The 27418-nt window shown below is 37.2% G+C and overlaps 1 protein-coding gene across 8 annotated transcripts; it reads left to right on the plus strand.

The window, feature by feature from the left end:
• Nucleotides 1–3522: 3522 nt before the first annotated feature.
• On the plus strand, nucleotides 3523–11425 carry LOC107783903 (filament-like plant protein 4). 8 transcript variants are annotated; one of them, XM_016604928.2, is made up of 6 exons: nucleotides 3523–3809; nucleotides 5465–5596; nucleotides 6124–6352; nucleotides 6447–8889; nucleotides 9608–9653; nucleotides 10559–11425. In XM_016604928.2, exons 2-6 carry the CDS (start codon nucleotides 5471–5473, stop codon nucleotides 10997–10999), a joined length of 3285 nt encoding a protein of 1094 aa, XP_016460414.2. In that variant the 5' UTR covers nucleotides 3523–3809; nucleotides 5465–5470; the 3' UTR covers nucleotides 11000–11425. The 8 variants fall into 8 exon arrangements, with proteins under 8 accessions (XP_016460414.2, XP_016460418.2, XP_016460416.2 ...); XM_016604932.2 differs by lacking the exon at nucleotides 3523–3809 and adding an exon at nucleotides 3916–4312; XM_016604930.2 differs by lacking the exon at nucleotides 3523–3809 and adding an exon at nucleotides 3938–4064.
• Nucleotides 11426–27418: the final 15993 nt, after the last annotated feature.

The raw sequence follows: 27418 nt of genomic DNA on the forward strand, positions 1-27418 counted from the left end.
AGTTAAGCTTATCTCCTTCACGTGCATCCACATGCTTGAATCTGCCCGTTTTTGTGCACCTAAGGAATTGACCTGATTCATGCCTGAGCTTCCTTTATCAATCTTCAAAACTAACCTTCATTTGGGCCAACAACAACACATAGTAAATGAAACTATTTACCTAAAAAAAAATACCACTAACCCACTGTTTTAAGTTAAATTACATTGATGATTTGAAATTTGTTTGTTATATGCTTTTATATATGAGTTTTATTATCTTTTACTTTGCTTTTTTTTAACTCGCTATGAACTGTTTCACGACTTGTTTTTTTTTCTAATGATCTCTGTAGACATGATCTTCTTAATTACTATATTTTACCTATAAAACGCTACAGTTAAATTTGTAATGTGATTTATTGACAAGTGAATCGATTTGATCCAAAAAATATAAAGAAATAGAACAAAAATAAGGTTAGCAATTGAAAAAGAGAAAAGCAAGCCAAACCTTGAACTCGGTCTTTTCGAAAGCCAAAGCGGAAACAAAGATAAGGCAATGATAAATATTCTTTAGATTGAGATAGAATAGTATGCTATAACTTTTGTGTATACAGATTTTTTTCTTTTCCATACAAGAATTGTCAATCTGATATTTATAGCTATCTTTAGGGGACAAGATCTTAAAATCAAGCTTTTCTTGAATGAGAATAAAAATGTCATTGATGAGTGCATAACGGCTGACTTTGAATGCAGATATTCTCTTCAACGACTGCTCATTAAATATCATCCGATGTCAAGTCTTTGGGTCATTGTCATCGATTATGCTTCCTTCGGGATTCTTCCTGTATTGGTTACGTATTTCGTAACCGATATCAATTATTTGCCGACTCAACTTTTGTTTGGTATCGGTTCCACGCGTCACCTCGCTATTTAGCCACATGTAATCAACTAATTTCACCCATACAATATTCAATCGTATCTTTCGCAGCACTATCTGTGTACATATGAAGTTGTTTGTTAAATAGAGTAATATATATTAGTACTCACTAATTATTTAGTACAAAGTATGCTATATCCAGTGCATATGTTTGGCTAATTGGATGAATGATGACCCAACAATCAACATTGTGCTGTGTGGTAGTATCATGTACGCAATAATAATAATAATAATAATAATAATAATAATAATAATAATAATAATAATAATAATAATAATAATAATAATAATAATAATAATAATAATAGTTCTTCAAAATGTGAAGGCAATGTTATTAAAACTCATTCTCCAATACTTATTGCAATATACATTTAACATTTTTTCAATCCTAGAAGTTTCTTTTATTTCATTAATATTTTTTTCCTTAACAGATACTTACTACTTTGCTATCAGTTTATTGACTTCTAATCTTGCCTTTTTATTCATCAAACTAACCTGCATTTATATTTTCACGATTCGACTTAAAAAGTTAATATTAAAGGAAGAGGACCACTAAGCCTTTTAATTTCTTTTCCTTTTTTTGACAGCTATGTTGGACGAGATAAATCTCAGTGTTTTCTGAAAAAAAGACACTTTTGTAACATTACGGTTAGCAAGGTAGTGAAGACGCAACTGGAATACAAACCTATTATTAAAGGTTGTGGTGTACAAAGACGTAGCTAGAACTTCAACTTTATGAATTATAAATTTTAGAATAGTAACATTAGGTGCTAGTACTAATTTTTTAATTTAATTTTTGTACATGTTATTTACCCGCAAAACGGTACAATTAAATTTATAACGTGGTTTATAGACAAGTGAATCGATTTGACCCAAAAATACGAAATAAATAAGAACAGAAATAAGATTATGAAATGAAATTAAAGGAAATACAAACCTGACTATGAACTTAACCTCTCCGGTGGCAAAAGTGAGAACAATATTGAAGAGTATAAACTGAGAATAGTGTTATAAAATGAGAGCAGAATGTAACATTTGTGTACAGAATATTTCGTGTCTATAAAGGATGTTAATCCTCTTATTTATAGCTTTATTTAGGGAGACACGATTCCCAAATCAAACTCCTTTTGAATGAGAATAAAACCGTTATTGATGACTGCATAACTGTTGGCTATAAATGCAGATATTCTCTGTAATAGCCGCTCATTGAATACCCGATGTCAATACTTTGAACTTTTGTAGTCGGCTACTCTGTCTTCAAGACTCATCCAACACTGGTCATATGCTTGCAACCGGTATTGACTATTTACTGACTCACATCCTACCTAACTTCAGCTCCACGTGTCATCTCTTCAATTGTCCAACTGTCACCAACCAATTTTACCATATACACATGTTTATTGAATTTTCTATATAAATATAAAATTTGGACTAAAACTATGGAGCTCGGGTAAGCCCGTATATAGGCTTCTAGCTCCGCCCTTAGTGGTAATTAATTTTCATTCTTAACTAAATATTTCGGGTTCGAGCCTTGTGTATATAAAATGAGACGCTTTACCCTCTCAAATAAGATGTAACGACATAAATTTAAATTAGTGAGCCCAAAATAAGTATCATACATGGATTGGAAACTAAAAAACTAGAATACAAAAGTTGGTCGATATCAAGCATTGGTGTCTAAATGAATAGTTTATGATAAAATTATGGGCATGTTATGTTATGTTAGATAAAAGTCATAGACACATAGGTACGTATCTTTCAGAAGGCAGAGTATGAGCTGGAGTGGATGGACTAGAACCTCAACTAGTGACTGCCGGTGGTCCATATAATCCCTCTATACTCGGATACAGCTCACCCCCCTACTTTAGCTTGTGCTACAAGCGTGCTTTCATATGCTTCTTTCTTTCTGCCTAAATTTGTCATTTAGATTTTATTTCACCAAAAACAAATACAATTTTACGTAAATAATGTCCATCTATTATCTAAACTCAACTTACATCTCAATTTAATATGAGATTGTAAAAGTTTTAATGTTTTATTTTTAGAGATGAATTCAAAATTTATATTTTATGAGTTTAAGTTTATTTTGTCACTAACATTTGATTTGTGAGTCTTTTAGATGCTTAATATGTGCGTACAAACTCAGGAGCGAAAGTAGCCTTTCAGCTACAGGTTCAACTGAATACATGACGTTCGATACAGAGTATAAATTTATATGTAAAAATCTACTAAAATCTCAACAAATATTAGATTTGAACCCATAATTTTAACATCACAATAAATTTAATTTTCTAAAATAATTAAGCTATTAAATTTAAATCCTGAATATGCCTGTGTGAAGACTAAAAGTTATTTGGTGTGACCTTAAAAGCTGCATACACCATTGATGGACACACTATTTAAAGTTAATTTCATCTATTATATTGACATTATTCGTTTAGTTATTAGTAGTAACAAATTACTATATGTCTTCCTTTTAAGGTAAATACTTCAGATTTATTAAGAACAATTACGTGATATAGCATAGTAAAAGTTGAATTTATGTCTTTGTTTAATTAAATTTTGAATTGTTTTTATATTTAAAAACGAAATGCAGATGTTTTGGAACTCTCTAATATCTTGCCTTATAAGTGACACCTAAATCGAATAATTTTAAAACCCTTTCATTCTGGTCTCCCTCTCCCCCACACCCCGCACCCCCCCTTCCTGACGCTCCACTCTGTCACCAACTCCTCCGTCTCCACTTTCTGTCTCCGGCCATTTACTTTCTCTTTCTACAACTGAATTTCTCTTTCTAAAACTGAATTTAGAACTTTCTAGATCCTATATTTTCCTAGCTGAATAAAATTCTCTATCTATTTCGTATTCAGTGTTACCGAAGCTGCATTGTTGTTTGGTACGTATGTTTTCATAGAGTTCTGATACTTTTCCGTGAATTTTACTTTCAACTGTGATGGCGTCATTGATGACTTTAATGTCACCATTTTGCTTTGGTTTTTAGTGTTGCGAAAGCAATGCATTTGTTTTGTTCCCATTTGAGTCTCTTCTTTGGCAAAGTTCTCCTCTGCCTCTTTCTTTCTCTCCTTTCCTGTCGGTGCCTGAACTATTTCCTCATTACTTGAATTCCGGTTCTCTGGTTCAAAACACAGTAGTAATTTTTCCATCTCTGCATTTGATTGCCGAATGTTTCGAGCTTAGATATATGCATACAATTTTGGATTGAGGCTTTGTTGCTGTTGTTTTATCTGGGGTGCAACTAGGGAGAGATATTTGCCTGTTGTGCAATGCGTCCCTTTTGTTTTAGGTGGAGGGGATGATTTGGATAAATAGAACTAACAAAGTGGATTTGCCCGAAATGGTCGGATTCATAAAATGGAGCTTGACTAGTTTTGGATTGAGGTTTTGTTGAATTTTGATTGACGGGATGATATGAATTTTCCTTTAATATGATGAATTTTTTTGCTCAAAGAGCTTTTCACCTCTTTTTCTGATTCATTTGGTTAAAACTATTGAAGCTTCGTTTTTATTTTATTCATTAAGAGAATGTGATTATTTAATTTAAGAAAGAGACAAAATGTTATAAAGAAGACGTAAGGGTGTATTATGCTTTACCAATGCAGATGATGAGAAAACTGATTTTGGTTATATTTATTCTTACTTTGGGAGTAATCTTGTTAAAATATGATAATGTGCTATTCATGTTAGTTTCTATTGTTTCTGGTGGTCCATCGTTGTCTTTATCTACCCCTTTGGCTACTTTTATATTGTCTGGGGTAGCTTTGTGCAGTATAATTGCCTTTGCTGTGGAATACATTCCCTCATCCTTTGATGTGAAAAATTTCCATTAATGTCCCACTTTGATCCTCAGAGTCAGTTGTCCTTGAAGCTCTAGGATTTGAGCTGTTTTGGATCTCTCAGGTGGCAGATTCTCATATTATGTGTATTCTCTTTCAGTCATTTACTTGTAAAGGACTTGGTTAATCACTCACAATCGCTTTTTCACCCTCTGCTCTGATTTTATCTGTACTGAAAGTGCACTGGAGCTGTATTCTTTTTGAGGTGGTATAATAATCCTGCACTCCAGTGTCATTTCTCAGTTACTTTCTATTTTGTTAGGGGCGCAGGAAGGAATTTTCCATCTTAGTGAATAGAGTTCCTCTATGAAGTTAACCTGAAATTTGTCCGGTATTTGTAAATTTTAGGTTTCTAATGTGTCTCTGAGCTAGAGTTGGTGATATCATCCTGAATGTTCCTTAGTTTACTCAATCAATTAGGAGGGCGGTTTTCGCAAAAAATCGTTTTTTGTTCAGGAAACTCGGAATTCCTGGGCTTTGAAATTTATGTGGTACATGTGCAATGTCATGTTTTAACCACTGCTGAAGCATTTCGTATAAAATCTGCCACCAGTTACCTCTCGGGTTTGATGTAACCGAGGCAGTTTCAGTTATTAGGCATTTTTGCAATTTCGAGTTTATAAGTTCTGACTGTCTTCTTCTCTTTTCTTATCTAATCCTTTAACTGAAATTTGGTCACAACTTCTTTCTGATACAGTCTTCAATGGATCGTCGGAGTTGGCCCTGGAAGAAGAAATCATCAGATAAGGCAGCAGTTGAGAAAGCTGCAGCTGTTACAATAGCCTTAGCCTCTGATCCTTCAGATTCAACCGAGTCTCAGGGTGATCAGGTATGTTAGTTGATATTGATATAAATATGGAGACGATACACAGAGACCATCCACATGTTCATTTCTCTTCTAGCTCCTTTGATCATGAAAGTCCCTTTTCTTCCCATCCTTTGTGATCATAATAGCTATTAGACTGTGTAGTCCGAAGCCCTTATTGGCAACTGGTGAATGCACAAATATGTTCCATATTTTGACTATTTGCGAACATTTGATGAGAGGACTTCAATAATATTCGCTGGTCATTTTTTGCTGATTATAGCAAAAAACTCCATCTATCTGAAGTCTAAAAACATTTGGTCTAGATATGATGTTTAGTCCTATGCTTTCCTTTAACTAATATTAAGTTTTATTAGTTTTTAAAATTTGGGAATTCTTCTCTACATTGCCATCTGCTTGGTGCTGAGAAAACGAGTAATAGTTTAAATTGGTTTTCATAATGATACATCAATTAGAATTGCAATAAATATTTGTTCATAAAGCTTAACTTGGTCTATTGCATCATTTCTGAGTTATCTTGTTTATTACAGAGCAAACAGGATAACCATAAGAGACCAAAATATGTCCAAATCTCTGTTGAGTCATATTCACATTTGACTGGGCTGGAGGATCAAGTGAAGTCCTTTGAGGAACAAGTGAATACCTTAGAAGATGAAATAGCGGAATTGAATGATAAGTTGTCTGCAGCACAGTCAGAAATGACTAATAAGGAGAACTTAGTGAAACAACATGCGAAGGTTGCTGAAGAAGCTGTTTCAGGTTGGATGTTCCTTATCGACTTACTCTGTTCTTGCTTTAAGTTTTTAAGCAAAGTATCCTCAAATTCCAATATTGATAAATTTCTTTTGTACAGGTTGGGAAAAAGCCGAGGCAGAAGCTTCAACACTGAAAAATCACCTGGAATCTGTCACTCTTTTGAAGCTTACTGCTGAAGACCGCGCATCGCATTTGGATGGTGCACTGAAAGAGTGCATGCGGCAGATACGAAACTTGAAAGAAGAACATGAACAAAAACTGCATGATGTCGTTCTCAACAAAACCAAACAAAATGACAAGATAAAGCATGAGCTTGAAGCAAAGATAGCTAACTTGGACCAAGAATTACTCAGGTCTGCAGCTGAAAATTCAGCACTTTCGAGGTCTTTGCAGGAGCGTTCTAATATGCTCGTTAAAATTAGTGAAGAAAAAGCCCAAGCTGAAGCAGAAATAGAATTGTTGAAGAGCAATATTGAATCACGTGAAAAAGAAATAAATTCTCTCAAATATGAACTCCATATTGCAGCAAAAGAGCAAGAAATTCGTAATGAGGAGAAAAACATGAGTGTACGGTCTGCAGAAGTTGCAAACAAACAACATCTAGAGGGAGTAAAGAAAATCGCTAAGCTGGAAGCAGAGTGTCAGAGACTACGTGGTCTTGTCCGGAAGAAGTTGCCCGGGCCTGCAGCCATGGCCCAGATGAAGCTTGAAGTAGAGGGTTTAGGCCGGGATTATGGAGAAAGTCGGTTAAAGAAGTTTCCAGCGAAGCCTTCAAGTCCACAATACAGCTTGCCAGATTTTTCATTTGATACTATACAGAAGTACCATAAAGAGAACGAGATGTTAACAGAACGCCTTTTTGCAATGGAGGAGGAAACAAAGACGTTGAAAGAAGCTTTGACAAAGCGAAACAGTGAATTACAAGCCTCCAGGAGTCTGTGCACACAGACTGCCAACAAGCTTCAAAGTTTGGAAGCACAAGTGCGTGCAAATGGCGAACATAAAAGTCCTTCAAAGTCCACAGTTCGAATGCCTACAGAGGGTGCCTTTAGTCAAAATGCAAGCCTTCCTCCAAGCTTGAATTCTATGTCGGAAGATGGAAACGACGATAATGTAAGTTGTGCAGGGTCTTGGGCTACAACATTATTGTCTGAGCTCTCGCATATTAAGAAGGAAAGGAGCTTTGATAGTTCGCATAAATCTGAATGTGTAAGTCACATGGAGCTAATGGATGACTTTTTAGAGATGGAGAAATTAGCAAATCTGTCTAATGACATGAATGGAGCTGTTTCAAATCCAGATACAAGCAATGCAAGATGTGAAATTGCAAATATTGATACATTAATTCATGTCACCCCAGGCAATGATTCTCAACTGAAAAATCATAATGAGACAGATCCATCTGAACATCAAGCATCTTCCAGTGAGGAAGCATCAGCTCCTTGCTATAAGCATGCTTCAGAGCCATCCCCTCTCATGAAGCTCCAATCAAGAATTTCAATTGTATTGGAGTCTCTATCTAAGGAGGCTGACATGCAAAAACTTCAAGAGGATCTAAGACAGATTGTTCAGGAGGTCCATGATTCTATCCTTCCCCAATCGGCGAGGAGCATCGTCGAGGCTACAGCCAGTTCTGAGACTGCAAGTGCATCTCAGCTCTCTCCCTATGACCCTAGGGCAAATGTAGAAAAGGACATTCATGTCTCTCAAGATAGTAAATCATGCAATGGAGCTGTTCAAAATATTAGTAAAGAATTATCAGATGCTATGTCTCAGATTCATGACTTTGTTATATTTCTGGGCAAAGAAGCAGAGGCTGTCGATGGAGCATCTCCAGATGGAACTCGTATTAATGAAAAGTTGGATGAGTTCTCTGCCACCTACGTTGAGGTTGTTAGCAGCAGGTTGAATTTGGTGAATTTTGTTCTTGACCTCTCTCAGGTGCTGCGTAACGCGAGTGAATTACACTTCAATATCCTGGGATACAAAACTTCTGAAACAGAAATGAGTACTTCTGATTGCATAGACAAGGTTGCTTTACCAGAAAATAAAGGTCTTCAGCACTCAGGAGGGGGATATTCAAATATTTGTGCTCGTTTCTCTGATTCTTCTTCAGATCCTGACATTCCTAGTGAAGGGAGACTTGTTCCAACTTCAGAGTCAACAAAAACTTCGTGGAAGTGCTCATTGGAAGAGTTTGAACAATTGAAACTTGAGAAGGATAACATGGCTCTTGATCTAACTAAATGTACAGAGAACTTGGAAAGCACAAAATCGCAATTGGTTGAAACAGAGCAGCTTCTGGCAGAGGTGAAGTCACAATTGATATCTGCTCAAAAGTCGAATAGTCTGGCTGAAACTCAGCTCAAATGTATGGTAGAATCATATAGATCACTTGAAACTCGTACGGAGGAGTTGCAAACTGAAGTAAACCTTCTTCAGACAAAAATAGAATGTCTTGATAATGAGCTTCAAGAGGAAAAGAAGAGTCACCACGAAGCTTTAGCTAGATGCCAGGATCTTGAAGAGCAACTCCAAAGGTTAGTAGTGGGTTTATTTTCCCCCGCATTGTGCCTGGAATTAAAAATATGGACTTTCTGGTCTCATATTGATGGTTAAGGTTGAAGTTTCTGACTTTTGCCATATTCTCCAATGCATTAGTTTTATTATGATAGGAGCTTGATCAGACTAATCTTTAATACCTGGACACACTCTTGGAATTTTATCATGCATTTGTAAACTTTCAATTGCATCTCATACATGGACACTAAAAGGAAAAGGGAAAAAAAACATAACATCATGAGACATCCAACTATCAGTAAGTGTTCATTTGGTAGAGAATGGTTAGTAGTAAATTTCTAACCCGTTATTCTTCTCCTGACTGTGATTCTGCTTTTCCTTGGTGTATTGCTAGCTATCTGTAGAATGTAGGACTGGATCACCTAACTGGCCACTACTTATTGGTCCATTTGCTGAATGTGCTATTTCCTGAATCCAAATATCATTGTCCAACTAATCCAGGTTTTGAGGCATAATAATTGTATGAAAGTTGTAATCAATCACCCATAAAAGTTTTATTTTACTTTGAGTACATTAAAAACCATCCTATAGGATTTGTTTTCCTGGTTTCCACTCAAAGTTTTCTGTATGTTTAGGTTATGGTTGCCAATACATATACAGTGAAAGTTCAATGTTAGCTTCACTTTGTGTATGATTATCACTTTGACTTTATTGCATTATGTTTGCTATTCAAACCAGGATTGAGAGCTGTCCAGCCGCTGACATTGTTGCCAAGACCAACCAGGTAACTGTATGGTTTCTCTTTGAGTTCACTTCATTTTCCAACGTATTGTTTCTGTAATAAATTTGGGATTAAGCTAAAATGAATCCTTTTTTCTCAGTGGACATTTAAAATTTCAGAGCATAAACAATTTTATGAAAGAAACTAACGCTAAATATAGCAGATGGTGAAAAGAACATGATATGTTGATATTAATAAGCCTCAATATCTATACACCAAATTGTTAGACATTATAACATTTAAGTGACTCACATTGCAAAATTATACTAGTTAAAGTACATGATTGTTACTGACGTAACCATTTCAGGATTTTTCGTGTGAACAGTGATTGGCTATTACCTTACTGATGGACATAATTTGGATCCCATGTTTCCTGAGTTGCATACTCTTCAGATTTCTCGGAACATCATACGTAGAAATTATGATCTAATATTTTCATTGTGTTACGAAAAGTGCTGCTGATGTTTTAATGGGAACCTTTTAGGAACTATTACGATATGACATTTTTGCGAGAGGCCAGCCTTAACATCTTTGTATTCTTGGTTGTACTCCTGATTTTGTGGAAGCTTCCAATAAAACACAATCTAATATATCCTAATTTCAGCTGCTAGCCCAGAGTCTTATCTTCTCGCCCCTCCATTGTCATACTTTAATGAGGAAACTAGAATTTGGACTACAAAATAGTTGTCCACTGATTGCATTATTCACAATGTAAATCTTCAAGTTGCCCTGTTCTTGAATTGAATCTTTGTTCAGTTTGCTTCAATACAAAAAGTTGGCCTTTATGATTCTTTCTTGTCTATGCTTTTCCTTCAACTCTTGTATATGCGAGTTTCTCATTTCGAAATTGTACTATTTTCACCTTATAGTCGATATATGAAGATGATGGTCTTTTTTTTTTCTTCCAGGAGAAAGAGTTATCAGCAGCAGCCGAGAAGCTTGCAGAGTGCCAAGAAACCATATTTCTTCTTGGTAAGCAGTTGAAAGCTTTGCGTCCTCAGACAGAGTCGATGGGGTCTCCATGGATTGAGAGAAGTCCAAAGAGGCAGAGTCTGAGTGAAGAACCGACTACGAGTGGTATGAGCTTGCATGATACTGATATGGATGAGTTGGATACTGCCACTTCTGTGAAGACAAATTCTGAATCCCCCATGGATCTATACAATGCTCTGTATAGTCCTTCAGATTCTGAAGTAAACAATCCATTGAGATCACCAATCAGCTCAAAGCATCCAAAACACCGGCCTACTAAGTCAAGCTCCTCATCTTCATCTGGGGGCCCAACACCTGAAAAGCAATCTCGTGGATTCAGCAGATTCTTTTCTTCGAAAGGAAAGATTAGCAATTAGCTCCTGAATCTTGCTTAGCACGTTCGTTTGACAAACCAATAAATAAAGTCCAGAAAGAACGAAGCCTTTATAGATGTTCTCAATTTGCTCCGTTGTAACTTCACACGCCAGAGTTTCCGATCTACTGGAAATTCAAGATACTTGAGCTGTGTTGTGGGATATCCAGCAGCGAGTGGTTTCGCTAGAGTTTGAGGTTAGACGTGTACAAGAAAATCCATTCTCTGGATTGCTGAGAATTGTTATTCTTTATTTCGTGTAGTTGAAGTGCTTAAATGTCTGGGAATTACATGACCAAAAAGCCATTTTTCCTTTGTATGAGGATGCTTTGTGACTACTGTAAAATTATTTTTTGTATGCATGATGTATAAGATTTGTAGAACTTGTTAATGGCATGTTATGTACGAGAATTGTTTGTTTGACTGAAAAGTTCTATTGAGACGGCATCCCCTCCCCCCCCCCCCACAGCTACCCAAAAAAAAAAAAAAATACTGGTTGCGGCAGACTTTTCACAAACAAGTGGTATTTCTTTTGTTCCAAAAGGAATGCCAGAATTTAGAGTACAAGGTGAAAGAATCTTATTTCGTATGAATTCAAACATCGATTTTTCAAAATATGTGAAAGTTGTTTTACAAAAAACTGTTTTACTGAAGCTCCATAACGTAATACTATTCTACGTTTGGTTGGAAATGATATCTGTTTGCACATAACACAAGTTAAGCAGCAAGGTGTTCGAGTGATAGCCATGTAGCAAAGATAAATACATAATATCTACCCGGTTACTATAATTTAGAAGAAACGAAACTAGTAACAGATAAAATGACTCTTTGAGTCCTTAAAAGAAGCAAACTACTGCAACAACAACCGCCCAGTAAAATCCTACCAGTGGGGTCTCAGGAGGGTAGAATGTACGCAGACCTTACCCCTACCCCAGAGGGAATAGAGAGGCTGTTTTTGGGAGACGCTCGGCTAAGAGACAATAGATCTGTGACAACAAAATCCGAAAAATAATATCAGCAACGTGAGAGACAACAAATAAATGAAAAACAGTAACACAAATATTATGCAAAAGTGTGAAACACAACATAAATCGCTAGCAGGACTAGACAAAACACTATCATACTCGTCGGTACAAAGGGGAAAACCGCTCGACTACCCTTAACCTACAACCCTAATGCTCGACCTCCACACCTAAGAGCCATATCCTCGAAAATCTGGAGTCGCACCATGTCCTGTCTGATCACCTCGGCCCAATATTTCTTAGGCGGCCCTCTACCTCTTCTCGTACCTGCCAAAGCCAACCGCTCACACCTCCTAACCGGGGCATCTAGGCTTCTCCTCTGCACATCCGAACCATCTAAGCCGCGCTTCCCGCATCTTGTCGTCCACTGGAGCCACCCCCACCCTCTCCCGAATATCTTCATTCCTAATCTTATCCAGCCTAGTGTGCCCACACATCCATCTCAACATCCTCATTTCTGCTACTTTTATCTTCTGGATATGTGAATTCTTGACTGGTCAACACTCAGCTCCATACAACATGGCCGGTCTAACCACCACTCTATAGAACTTACCTTTGAGCTTGGGTATAACAGAACCCAAATTGACCCATAAACTAAATATTTGTAGCCCAACCCATTAATCCCTGAATGGGTTGGGCAGGTTGGATGGATTTGAGCTCAAATTGTCACCCCCAATCTGGAGGATGACCTGTGAGTCAAGCCTGACTTCCGCATTTACTTCCCCTATCACGTTGCTGAACTTACATTCCTCATATTCCGTCTTAGTCCTACTCAACTTGAAACCTTTAGACTCCAGGGCCTGCCTCAATACCTCCAGTCTCCCATTAACGCCGCATCGCGTCTCATCAATCAGAACTATATCATCAGCGAAACCATGGCTCCTCTCCTTGGATATGATGTGCTAGTGCATCCACCGCCAGGACAAATAAGAACGGCATGAGCGCAGATCCTTGGTGTAACCCCATAACTACCGGAAAAGGCTCTGAGTCACCTCCCACAGCCTTAAAAGAAGCAAACTATTTTTCTGAATTGATGTGAATAATTTTCCAGTTTAGGACTACTAAATGGTGACAGAAATTTGATGGAAAAGTAAATTTCTTAGGTCTTTCATTTTGAGGGCAGCAAAGACATCAAATTTATTTCCTAATAATTTTCCAAGAGGTTAGAAAATCTAAAATGGGGGCACTGCCTATTGACCAAGTAAAATGTGAGGATCACTTGAAAGTTATCCCACTGGAGCTGATGTATCTTATTGTATTCAGATGCATGCACAAACACACCCAATTTACACCAACTATTACTGATAAAATTGGAAGCGTGAAGCTATGGTGAATGAAGGTGTTAAAAGACAATAAGGTAGACTTAATTAAAATCACTTAGAAAGAAATTGTCTCCAAGGACCTACAATTGCCAAGGATCCATGCATATTTAGCAAAAAATAGGGCACAAGAAAGAAAAAGATTTGTGTAGGTAGATATATATTACTTGAGAATATGTTTTAGACTTTAGCACTTTTATTTTAGGTCTTATATTCTTTAGAACTGGTTTAGTCTTTTAGAGATTTATAACTTTAGAAAATATACAGAACTTTTAATACTTTTCATTTGTAGTTGCACAATATTGACATGAGATGATTTAAATAAAGTAACGTGGAAAGTTATATAACCGACCTCAACTTATGTGGGATAGAAGCATAATAGTTGTTGTTGTTGTTGTTGTTTATTACTAATATAATTGTATAATAGGAGTAACACTTTACATATGCAGATTTAAATTTTGAATGTCTTAGATCTTCTGGTTGAATTTGTGAGTGGTGGAATTTGAATTTGACTTTCTGCACTTGTAGAGGATGTCAATTAAGAAAGGAAGAAATGTTAATTAGTCAAATCTTCAACAGATCATTATGCTTGTATGCAGTTACCAATAATAGTGGGTTCATGGATTCCCTGGGCCATACCTCGAAATAATTGCATAGCTGTGCATTGTTATGGGCTTCAAAAACCTGATGGACAACAGCCTGTGCATATTCGTATCACATTGGGGTCAATGATACAAATGGCTTTAAAATGGGGATTTTTACCTAGCTACACTCTATTAAAAACTTATTTACCAATATTCTCTATGTTTTGTAATTTTTAATAAAGTATCTAGATTTTTCTAACAAATTATGTAGATTGCTCCTTAAAAGGCTCTCACCTCATTATTAGTGACTTCAATTAAGGGATCCAATTATATCCTTTCCTTTTTTCCCCTCTCCTCTTCTCTCTCCTTCTTTTTTTACAACCAAATCCCTTTATCTACGCTCAGAATCTCCATCTTCTCTCTTCCTACCATTGCCGATAGCTTTATATTATTAAACAATCAATTGTATCGTTCTTCTATTGGGAGACCGGACAACACTGAAAATGAAGAAATATTCAGCAATTGTATGATAATTGTATCATAATTGTATTTAAATTATATCAGATACATCAATACGTAAAACATAATTGTATCATACTTGTATCACAATTGTATCTAACTTGTAGATGGAACCTTAATATCCAAAATAATACCTGATACAATACTAATAAATTAATATATAACTATCATATATTTGTTATACAAACTGTGAAATTCATCACGAACTCACAACTGCTCATAATTAAGATACAAATTTAATATAATCTTGAAAAAATTCTTACACAATTCTGATACAACTTAAAATCGACTCTAACTTAAATTGATACAATATCATATTATACTTGTATTAGTATTGTATCATGTATTATTTTTGGTACAAATTGTGATACAATCGTGATACAATTCTAAATTATGATATAACTTTTGATCTTCATCTTTTTCAAGTTTTAATTTAAAATATCCACCTAGAACCAACCCTAAACTTAAATTGTGATAAAATAATGTATTTTAATAGTATTAGTATTGTATCAAAATTGTCTTAGGTATTGATGTATCAAATACAACTCAGATACAATTATGATACATTTATCATACAATTGTAATACAATTCCGAAACTTCTTCTTCCTTGAATTTCAATCAGAAATTCAACCTAAAACCAATTTTAAACTTACACAATCTCTCTTCAAATTAAGATATAAACTCTAAAGGATATTTTCAATTGTTTTCAAGAACACTCAATCCAAAGAAATCACAAATTCGTAAAATTCGAATATCTAATTCAAAATTTCGAACCTTTTTAATGGTATGTCAATGGCATGCATCTCTACCTGCAATTTCAGAGATAATGCCGATAGATTTGTTAATAGTTGAAGCTTTTTAATGGTTGTTGGTGGAATTAATTCAGAGATATATATGATGCTACAATTTTAGAGAGATAATAGTTTGATTTGTATGAGAGAGAGAGAGATATTGGTGGATTTGTATGAAAGAGAAAATGATTTTAATTTTTTTTGAAATTAGGAAGAAAATCGTGATTTTAGGAGGCTAAAGCTGATAGATGGGGATGAGAGATACATTACAAATTAATTTTTATATTTAAGGGATCCTTCTTTTATTATATTTTGTACATAAATAGTAAATATAGATACACAATGTAATTCTTAAGGAACCTAAAGAAAAGTGGTTAATAAGTTTCTAATATAGTGTAGCTAGGTAAAAATCCCTTTAAAATGAGTTTGTCTTAAACTTTTGAACTTCGGGGCTGAGTCACGTAAAAATAGCATGGTATAGCCAGTTTTCGGACTGGTCATTCAAAAATAGCCAGCGTTTACCAAGTCAATGAAAAATAGCCACTATTTTGCTGCAACAAAGACCTATCCAGCATAATATACTGGAGTTCGGTACACCTGTGTATGAACCATATTATGCTGGACTGGTATACTTTGTTGGCTCCAGTATAATATACTGGAGACTGGAGCACCGGTGCTCCAAACTCCAGTATATTATGCTGGACCGGTATACTTGCTGGAACTCCAGTATATTATGCTGGAGTTCTAGTGTACTTATGCTGGAACTCCATCATATTATGCTGGAGTTCCAGCATACTTATCCTGGAACTCCAGTATAATATGCTGGAGTTCAAGTATACTTATGCTGGAACTCCAGCATAATATACTGACGTATTTTCCGGGTTTTGAACAGTGTTTTCGCTCAGATTTATCTTTACATAAAAAGTGGCTAAATTTTGATTACTTTGGAAATTGAGCTATTTTTGTAAATTTCTCCCCTGAGTCACTGGGTAAAATTTCAAGTTTAACGGGAGAAAACTTTTGATTTTTGACCTTGATGGTTTGCTCACATGCCTCAAAGGCCAAAAGTTAAAGAGCACCCCCTTGTGATGTCTTATTTCTGGCATTTTCTGCACACATTGTCCCTACATGGGCTTATTCCTCAATGTTTTTGTAGTGGACTTCATACATTAATTCATTTTAAGCCTGTTTGACTTGCATTCGAAGTCTAGCTCGCTGCAACTTGCTGCTGCCTTGCAAATTTCAATAGTAGTATCATATATACTTTTTCCTTTTTCTCATATTTAATACGAGAATAGTTATAGGCTATGTTTGACACCGCGGTTTGGCTTGTTATTTCCTTAGCAGTAGATCGTGCTGTTGGTCATTGTATAGGTCAAAAGCTGCCCAAGAAAATTTAGCATGAAGAGGTGTTAATGATGTGGCCGAGGTCGATTAGTAATCATTGGGGCTCGTAGCCGGGCGGTCAATAATGGTCGATGTCAAGTATTAAGAATAGAGCACTAAAGACTACTTTTTGTAATAGGATATTTAAGAGAATATTCCATTGAATATTCTCTGTGCTTGTACTTTTAGGGTTGATTGAGGATATATCCCATATAAATAAAAAATAGATAAGGGGAGAGGGCATATAATATTCATTTGATGAGAACACTTTTTGAGAAAAAGACTCTCTCTCTAGAAAAGATACAAACACTACCTTTTTTACTAAGATTCTACCATCCATTATTCCATATTTTTCCATCAGATCCGAGAATAGTTCTAATATTCTAGGATTTGTGTGTCACTCATCATTGTGAGAAAGAAGAATCATCCACCTCATTCAATATTGGGTGAATCATTCTCTTTATTTACATTAATGCCATTTACGGTTATTTATTGCTTGATATTCTTCTATCATTACTCAAGTTTCTTGGAACATTAAATGCACATTGTATTTAATCCCCCATCAACACTATCTTACATTACTTATATTTACTAGTTCTAAATCTAGAAATATTATCATTGACTAGGTTTAACCTGTTATTACACAAAATTAATTAGTTTAACTGAAAATTTACACTTTTTGGTCAAACAATTTGGCGCCGTCTGTGGGGATTTTCTAGTTAAATTTTTAGTTTCCTCTAGATCTATAACTAGCACGGGTTGCTAACAAAATGAACATAGAACAAAAATTCCTTTCTCCCTATACACACAGATTTGACATGGCAGGTAATGGAGAAGAAAGAATGAGGGTAGTGGCCGACCTCACCACCAATCTATTAAACACCATCAATGAGGTTTCTGAGACAGAAGGCGGGGACATAACTCCTAATGCCTCCCCCAGGTGAAGAGGGTCTCCCCTCCCTCATGGCAGTATCGCAACGTCCTGCGGTAAAGGAGCTCTCACGTACTCAACGGAAGAGACACCACCAACAATGAAAAAGCTACTTGAGGCTTGGCTGACTAACACGCTAACCAGCATCCTCGACAAGCCCGCCCAGGAGACAGTCAAAGAAAATGCAAGGACTTGCACTACACCAATAACGGCCGAGCAGCACGATCCTCTCCCTCCAGTAACAGGAATCACTTGCAATGTTGATAATGTAGGTGACGACGCCCTCACAACCATTCTGAAAAAGATGGAAGAAATGGAAAATGAGAACAAATTGCTTCGTGACCAAATGAGAGAGCACCAAGAAAGAGACGATAAGATACCGGGTGCCCCAAAACTATTGCCAAAAAGAGATGCTGGTCTGTTGGTCGAACAACCAAACAATGATGAAGCCGCCCCACATGCCATACCCAAGATCTTCAAGATGCTGCCCTATCTAAAAATATATGATGGTACGACCGATCCCGAAGATCATGTGACTAACTATGTCACCGCTGTAAAAGGCAATGATCTTGCCAAGTAACAAGTACCCTCCATCTTGTTAAAGAAGTTCGGCGAGTCACAGGAGGTGCATTAACCTGGTATTTACAACTACCCGCATGTTCCATTGAAACATTCAAAGTGATGGTCGACAACTTCGTAACGACCCATGCTGGGGCCAAAAAGGCGGAGGCAAGAGTGAATGATATATTTGCCATCAAACAATTACCCAGAGAGGGATTGAGGAACTTTCTCACTCGATTCAACCAGGTAAGGATGACCTTACCAAATGTATCGGAAGGAACGGCCGTAGCATCTTTCCAAAACGGGCTGAGCAAGAATGGTTCAAGGGAGACCAGAAAGTTATTAAGTCGGCTTATGAAATATCCTCCAACCACTTAGGATGAAATACATAACGCCTACTGTGCCGAGGTCCGTACAGACGAGGATGACCTAAATGGGCCAACTCATCGATTGACCTCGGTACAGGCCGAGTCCAGGAACGATCGAAGAAATGTTATCAGGAGGGATCTCGTAGCTCCACGACCTAACCGAGAACGGCATCAGCCGTATATCAGAAGTGCCATCATGCCCCCTCCCGCCACAAAGAGGGTCCACCTAGACCAATGACAAGGACTCACTGGAACGAGAGAGGTATGCACCCTTTGTTATCTGCTCACAATTTTTGTGTGTCACCCTCAGAGATAGTCTACGCATTAAAGAAGCTTGGACTAAAAGTAAAGTGGCCACAAAAGATGAGGTCAGATCCAAGCACCAGAAAGTTAGATGCCCTCTACGAGTTCCACCAAGAGCGAGGTCACAAAACTAAGGACTGCATCGTCCAAAGGCAGGAGATCGTGAACATGTTTCGCCAAGGATACCTCAAAGAATTGCTGAGCAACCGTGGGAGGACTAACTTTGCCCGAGGACGTGAATAGACTAGGGACCACCGAAACCACCCTCACTGACCCGCACCATTCAAATGATCATCGGGGCGACAGAATCAACCATAGAAGACCTTGACCCTGTCCAACTTGATGCCAACAACCACAACAGTAAATCTTACATCGGCTGTAAGCTTCAAGAACTAGGTAAATTCTGTCAATTCTTAACTGCTAACGCAGACTTGTTTGCTTTTAGCCATGCAGATATGCCAGATATCCCGAAGGAGATCGCTACACATAAGTTGAACGTCGACCCATTCCACCCCCCGATGAGGCAGGTTAGGCGGAGGTTCAATTCCTCAATAAACGATGCACTACGTGAGAAGGTCAAAATATTACTGGAAAATAGCTCCATTAGGGAGTCAAAATAACCCTAATAGGTCGCCAATGTGGTCATGGTGAAAAGAAAAATAAGAAGTGGCGAATGTGCATAGACTTTACAGATCTAAATAAAGCATGCCCCAGCGATTCATTTCCATTACCTTATATCAACCAACTCATTGATACAACGGCCGAGCATAAACTGCTAAGCTTCTTAGACATCTACTCAGGATACAATCAGATCCTCATGAAAGAGGAAGATCAGGAGAAAACCACTTTCATCACCTATCAAGGAATGTACTGCTACAGAGTTATGTCTTTCGGACTGAAAAACGAAGGGGTGATATACCAAAGGTTGGTAACCAAAATGTTCAAGGATCAACTCGGCAAGACTATGGAAGTCTACATAGATGATATATTAGTCAAGTCCAAAAGGAGAGAAGATCACATCAGCCACTTGAAAGAAGCCTTCGATATACCCAGGTGATACAGAATGAAATTAAACCCCAAAAAGTGTGCATTCGGCGAGACCTCAGGAAATTTTTTGGATTTCCTAGTATCACAGCGAGGCATCGAGGTCAACTTTGACCAAATCAAAGCTATAGAAGGAATACCAGAACACTTAACCACCAAAAAATAGGTTCATAGGCTGACTGGTCGTGTCACTGTCCTGTTAAGATTCATCTCACGATCATTCGAGAGATACCACTGGTTTTTCGGCGTACTTAAAAAGGACAACGACCTCTAGTGGACCTCCGAGTACGCCCAAGACCTGAAGAAGTTAAAGGCTTACTTGTCATCATCGCCGCTGCTTTCTAAACCAGAACCTGGGAAGTTCCTCCTCGTCTACCTCATTGTATCCGAAGTAGCAGTAAGTGTGGTCCTGGTCCGAGAAGATAAAGGTATGCAATCTCCCATCTACCACATTACAAAAACTTTAGTTGACGCCGAGATGAAGTAGCCCCAGCTCGAAAAATTGGCCCTAGCCTTGGTCGAGCTTCACGAAAGCTTAGACCCTACTTCTAGTGCCACCCCATCTCGGTAGTCATAATTTTCCCCTTGAGAAGTATTTTGCATAAGCCCGAGCTATCGGGAAGGTTAGCCAAATGGGACATAGAATTAAACGAGCATGATATCACATATCAACCGCGAACAACGATAAAGTCACAAGTTCTTGCCGACTTCGTCGCCGACTTCAATGCAAAAATAATGTCAGAAGTCGAAAAAGAAGCCGCCCAGGCTTCTCCTCAAGCACAAGATTATGGATTTTGTACACCGACGATGCTTCTAATGCATCAGGGTCCGGATTGGGACTTATACTCGAAGTCCCGACAGGCAAAGTGATTTGCCAATCCATAAGGTGCCCGGATATGACTAACAATGAGCCCCAATATGAGGTTGTGATTGCAGGATTAAGGCTAGCACTCAAGTATGGGGCGAGACGGGTCATACTACGCTGCGACTCTCAACTCATCGTCAACCAAGTCATAGGGACTTTCTAGATCGAAGAGCAAATGTTACAAAAATACAAGACGAGATCTGCAAATTGCTGCCCAAGTTTGATGAATGTCAGCTAGACCAGATTCCTCGAGCAAAAAACATCGAAGCAGACGGCCTCGCCAAATTAGAATCATCCACTAAAAACATAACCGGAGAAAGATACGTGGTCACCCTCCTCCACTCATCGATAGATCAAATCGAGGTAAGGACCATAAATCCAACTTAGGACTGGTGCAACCGTATTGTTACATTCTTGTAGGATGGTGTACTCCGAGATGATAAAAAAGAAGCAAAAAAGCTTCTAACGCAAGCAGCCAGGTACAACACCATTCATAACAACCTATACAAGATGACATATGGCAGCCCCCTGGCGAAATGCTAAGGCCCAAATCTGACGCGGCGTGTCCTTGAAGAAGTCCACGAAGGCTACTGCGGAGCTCATTCTAGCAATCGAGCTCTAGTCAGATGTCTCACACGGGCAGGTTACACTACAAAAAAGTGGAGATATGACGGCATTTAATAAATGTCGTATTAAGCTGTTTAAATGTCACAAATTTATTTACCGACATTTAATTTATATTTGCATCAAATGTCGTTAATTTCAATGTTGGTAATTTTCCGACATTTAGGTAAATGTCGGTAAGAAATTATGAAATTTACTTTATGACATTTAGGTAAATGTTAATAAGAAATTATGACACTTATTTTATGATATTTAGGTAAATGTCGATAAGAAATTTACGACACTTACTTTGTAACATTTAAGTAAATATCAGTAAAATATTTATGACATTTAATTTACGATATTTAGGTAAATATGGGTAAGAATATTACAACATTTAGTTTACAACATATAGGAAATGTCACTTAAATTTTTTGACAATTAGACTAATGTTATTAAAAAAAATACAACATTTACGTATGATCTTCACAAAATGTCGTATCGAAATTTCCGACATTTTGGTAAACATCACTAAGAAAATTTACAACATATACAGAATGTCGTTTCCACGTTATGTGAATGTCATTAAACAATTTTAGTGACATATCATTTACAACATAGCAAAATGTCGCATTAAATGTTTGACACTTAAATTAATGTCGGTATCATATTTTTTAGAATGTAACTAATAAATGTCATCATGAACACATTTACATTTACAAATGTCAACTTATATAACAAACATGAAATAAATGTAAAGCAAATATCTTTTAGCACAATAACCAAAGAACAAAGTAGCAATATAAAACATACTTAGTACAAGATAGATAATGTCAAATCAAATGATTTGTTCTCACGTAAAACTTAAATCTAACTAAATCATAAAAGATAGTAATTTCAATGTGTAAGTACTTTAAGATCACTCCTAATTCGAATTAATTTTTCTTAACTTCTAGACTAAATCTTATAAAACCAACTCTCCACAAGTCAAGCTTTTCACTGTCAGTAATTGACATCACTTCCTTCAAGAATGCTGCACAAGAGGTCACAAGAAAAAAAAAAGAATTATCCCTTTATAATAAAGTGAATTCTTTCTTCCTTTAAAACAATTGGAATACCAAAAATAATAACAAATTCATGTTCTAAAAGAGGAACAAATTGATAATAAATGTAATATTAGAAACTAAAGAGAGAAAGAAACAAACAACAGAAAGCAAAAAATCCAAGAAAGTGAACGCAACCGCCCAACCCAAACAACAACTGAAATATTGTAGTAATATCATAATGCAGTTGATGATATTTGTTTGGTTGTGGGGGATGTGAGAGGAAGGGAGAAAATATAACTTCACCCAATGGAGGTTCTGCAAGATTTAAATAAATATAAATATGATCGGGCCTAAAAAGCTAAATACAAGTAAGCACACATAAAGCTACTTGTCCAAGAAAGGTTGACACAAAATCTAAATGAGATAGTTCACTTAAGAGAATCTATTTATCTCTACGATAATAATGAATTTTCTGCAACAAATGCTATATCAATGGTCAATAATGCACTTTCATATCAAAGTTCAGTATCGATTCTGTACTAGAAAAATGGTGTTCAATACAAACTACAATTTTACCCTTTACCAAGGAAAAGAAAATATTCAGCTATTCTCAATTCATCTTGCACTTAAGAAAACCATTCCCTACTCTTTTAGTTTTTATTTTCCTTTGAGACTGAGGAAGAAACAGGATGGGAGAGGGGAGGGTTGAATTTTGAAATATTAGTTTCCGTAAATGGTATACTGAGATGAAAGCTAATGAATATTATATAATTTTTGCAAACTATAACATGAAGAGTTTCTCCGTTTGAAAAGGAGGAACAAGAACCTTGTAATTTTTTCAAACTTACTCGCTTCTTTTTCTTTGTGCCAACTTCACTAACTCCAGTCTCTTGACTATGTTAACCTGAGAAGAAATATTAAATTGGTTACTCTAGTAGTTTACAAAATTTACAACTTAGAAAATTGTGAATACAAGATATATAAAACAGGACAAAGTTATATAATAATTTTTATTTCCTAATATGATGGTGTTTCAATCATAGAACTTTATTTCTCTCGTATAGGCAAGAGTCTTCAACTTACTCTTTCTTCCAGGTTCTACAAAAGACTAAATATCTTATGTAGGAGGGTAAAATCATGCTTGATGGGAATCTTATTAATTAACAAAAAAAAAAAAGCTAACGTCTTTACAGGTGCAACAAGAATGCCACCATCATCGTAAAACACAAGTTTAAAAAATGAAAATCCATCCTTAAGTGTAAGCTGCAGAAGAGCCTCAAGAGTTATGATGCTTTTTCATAATAACATGCCTCAAAGATGAAAAAGCTCTTCAACATTTCCAAAGAAGATGATATCAGGAAGTACGTCAACACCTACCGCCAAAATTTCATTACCAAAAATGGGAAAAGGCGAGCAAAACTCCTAATATTCAGTGGCTTGTGACACCCTTGACTCTTCAAAGAAAGAGGGCACCAATTGCTGACAAGAAACATATGCTCCTATGATCCCCATTGAGAGGACATACTCATAATCCTTTTTACTGTAAAATAGCCTCTATACTTTAAAAAGCCATTTTAAAGACTTACGTAACTAAAGTGAAAATTGACATAGTTAAAACTATACTCTTCAAAAGTATGCAGAAAAAGATATAGTTAAAATGAGTTTACGAATTCACCATCTTTGTGTGAACAAGTGAAACAGGTGATAGTGATTATTGGTGATCGTCCATTGAGTTATCAGAAACCTATCACAAAAGAGGAAAACCATTACAATTAAAAGAAAACTAAATTACAAGATTATCTTAAATACAATAAAGTTTTGTTAAAGAGCACAATATTTTTTACCTGCTCATTACCGGATAATTTCCTATTTGAGCCAATAGTAATACCCAAAGATTCTAGATATGCTTTTATACCCAGCTTTACTTTATCATCTATTTTTTCATCCATATCCTTTGTTGCTTCTAAAATTTTCCCCCCATCGCTTTTATTTCTTCTTTTGCTTCAAATAACTTTTTCTCTGTCGCTTCTATTTCTTCTTTTGCTTCAGCCAATTTTTCTTCCATCGCAATTCTCATAGCAGAGGTAGCTTTTTCAACTTCTATCTCAACCCTTCTATCAAAATCTCTTTGCTCAGCCTGGGATCTCTACTGGCCCACTATGAAAAAAGAGGCCGCACACTTCGTGAAAAAATGCGAGCAATGCCAAAAATACGCCCCAATGATCCACCAAGCGGGTGAGCACTCCACTCGGTCACTTCCCCTTGACCGTTCATCAATTGGAGAATGGACATCGTCGACCCCCTCCCTGCGGGGCGAGGTAACGTACAATTTTTTTTGGTTTTAACTGACTATTTTTCTAAATGGGTAAAAGCAGGAGCATTCGCCCAGTTATGCGAATAGTAAGTGATTGCCTTTATATGGAAAAATATCATGTGCCACTTCGGCCTCCCCAAAGAGATCAGTTGCGACAACAGACCACAATTTACCGGAAAAAAAGTCACCGAATATTTTGAGAAGTGGCATATCAAGAGAATACTCTCAACACCGTATCACCCCGCAGGCAACGAGTAAGCGGAATCCTCTAATAAATCAATACTGAACATCATAAAGAAAAAACTTGAGGACGCCAAGGGACTATGGTCGGAATTATTACCAGAAGTGCTTTGGGCCTACCGAACTACTCCGAAGACGAGCATAGGAGAGATGCGCTACTCATTAGTCTATGTGACTAATGCGATAATACCAGTCAAAGTCGGAGAGCCCAGTTTGAGATATTCCCATGAAAGCATGTTGAGGAACGATGAAAGCAGAAGGCAAGAGCTCGACGAAGCCGAAGAATGAAGAGATATGGCCTACATAAGGATGACCGTCCAAAAACAACAGGCAGAACGCTATTATAACAAAAAGGCCAAGATTAGACCACTCAAAGTCGGGGACTACGTGCTCAAAGCCAAAACACAACCAAGCCAAGACCCGCGAGAAAGCAAACTGGGAACAAATTGGGATGGCCCATACAAAATCACGGCAATAGCAAACAAGGGGTCATTCCAACTAGAAACAATGGAAGGAAAACTTCTACCACACAACTGGAACGTCGCCCACCTCAAGTACTTCAACTTTTGAGGAAAAGTGTTCTCCAAGTCGTACTCTTTTTTCCTCACTTGTGTTTTTTCCCAATTGGATTTTCTCAAGAAGGTTTTTAATGAGGTGACAATGGGGACACTTCAAGTTAAAGTGCGGACGGAAAAAGACACTGGACAGTCAGTTCATTGTCCAACCTCTCAACACTTCTCCAGGTCTCCCAATGAACGGACTAGCTAGATTGGGACAGGAATGTCAGCCCGGAAAACATGCAAATTTCTCCAAGTATATGAACAAAACACAAATGCATGAAGTTCGCCCATATTTTTGCCAGAGCAAATTGCCTCAATACCTAATTGGCCCTCGGCCATAACAAAACAAAAGTTACATTCGACCTCGTTTGAATTAACTAAGTACGGGTTACATTCGACCTCATTCGAATCAACACCCACTCGGCCCCCGACCATAATTAAGTAAAAGTTATATTCGACCTCACTCGAATTAACTAACTTACATTCGACCTCATTCGAATTAACTAAGTATGGGTTACATTCGACCTCATTCGAATTAACTAAGTATGGGTTACATTCGACGTCGTTTAGATCAATACCCACTCAGTCCCCGACCACTATTAAGTAAAAGTTACACTCGACCTTGCTCGAATTAACTAAGTTACATTCGAACTCGTTCGAATTAACTAGGAACAGGTTACATTCGACCTCGTTCGAATTAACACCCACTCGGCCCCCGACCACAATTAAGTAAAAGTTACATTCGACCTCGCTCGAATTAACTAAGTTACATTCGACCTCGCTCGAATCAACATCCACTCGTCCCCCGGCCATAATCAAGCAAAAGTTACGTTCGACCTTGCTCGAATTAACTAAGTATAGGTTATACTCGACTTTGTTCGAATTAACACCTAATTGGTCCTCGACCATAATAAAATAAAAGTTAAATTCGACCTTGTTTCGAACTGACTAAATAAAAGTTACATTCGACATCGTTTGAATTAACTAAGTTACGTTCGACCTCATTTCGAACTAACTAAGTACAAGTAACATTCGGCCTCGTTTGAATTAACTAAGTTACGTTCGTCCTCGTTTCGAACTGACTAAGTACAAGTTACATTCGACCTTGTTTCGAATTAACTAAGTATAGGTTACATTCGACCTCGTTCGAATTAACACCTACTTGCCCCGACCATGACCAAAACTAAATTCTGTTTCGACCTCGTTCAACACACATAAACCAAGTTTTTACGACTAAAGTGACCAAACGGCAAAATAAAAGAAAGAGGCATACAAGCCCAAACAGAAGGAAAAAAGTCAGATACGAATAGTGAAAATAGCATTTCATACTTGAAATATATTCTTTACAAAGCCTCCACTTTCGTCGAAGCCCCCCAGCCAAGCCAATTTGGTCTTCTCCAAGTCCACTGTCTTCTTGGAGACCTCGCCCCTCAGAGCATCTGCCTTGATTAAACATTGTTCGAGCTCGGTCCGCGGCGAAACCACTTGGGCCTGATGATCCACACACTGGGCCTCAACTCCCTTGCTCACCTCGAGCTTTTCTTCTTTGTACCTTAACGCCCCTTCAAGGACGCTGAACTTGCCGATGACTCTCATCATCTTTCTATTTCAGCTCATATCGGATGGCCTGAAAATCGCCATTCTTGCCAAACCGCTTGACAATCTCACGGTGTTTGTGACGGTATTAGCAGTACATCTGCTCCATCTTCTGAAAAATGATTATGTGCCTCTCCTCTCGTTGGGCACTCTCAATCTCCAAAATAATGGTCAGAAAAGAAGAATAGAAAAAGGAAGAAAACAAAAGTCAAATGAAGAAATAAAAATGAAGTACAAGGCACGGAAATTGAAAAGGTTGGAAAAATTTACACTAAGGGCGAGGCTAGCTATACCCATCGATAGGGCAACATCGTCTAGTTTCTCGAGAGTTCGGCACTCCACATCAGAGCAAAGAAGACCTAAGCAAGGG

This window comes from Nicotiana tabacum, chromosome 1, assembly GCF_000715075.1.
Source record: "Nicotiana tabacum cultivar K326 chromosome 1, ASM71507v2, whole genome shotgun sequence".
NCBI lineage: Eukaryota > Viridiplantae > Streptophyta > Magnoliopsida > Solanales > Solanaceae > Nicotiana > Nicotiana tabacum.

Bases quoted from the DNA above. Each gene is read 5' to 3' on its own strand.
- LOC107783903 (XM_016604928.2), top strand. From the start codon at position 5,471: ATGGATCGTCGGAGTTGGCCCTGGAAGAAGAAATCATCAGATAAGGCA. The intron at 5,597-6,123 runs GTATGTTAGTTG...TGTTTATTACAG, and splicing joins CCGAGTCTCAGGGTGATCAG to AGCAAACAGGATAACCATAA. The intron at 9,654-10,558 runs GTAACTGTATGG...TTTTTCTTCCAG, and splicing joins TTGTTGCCAAGACCAACCAG to GAGAAAGAGTTATCAGCAGC.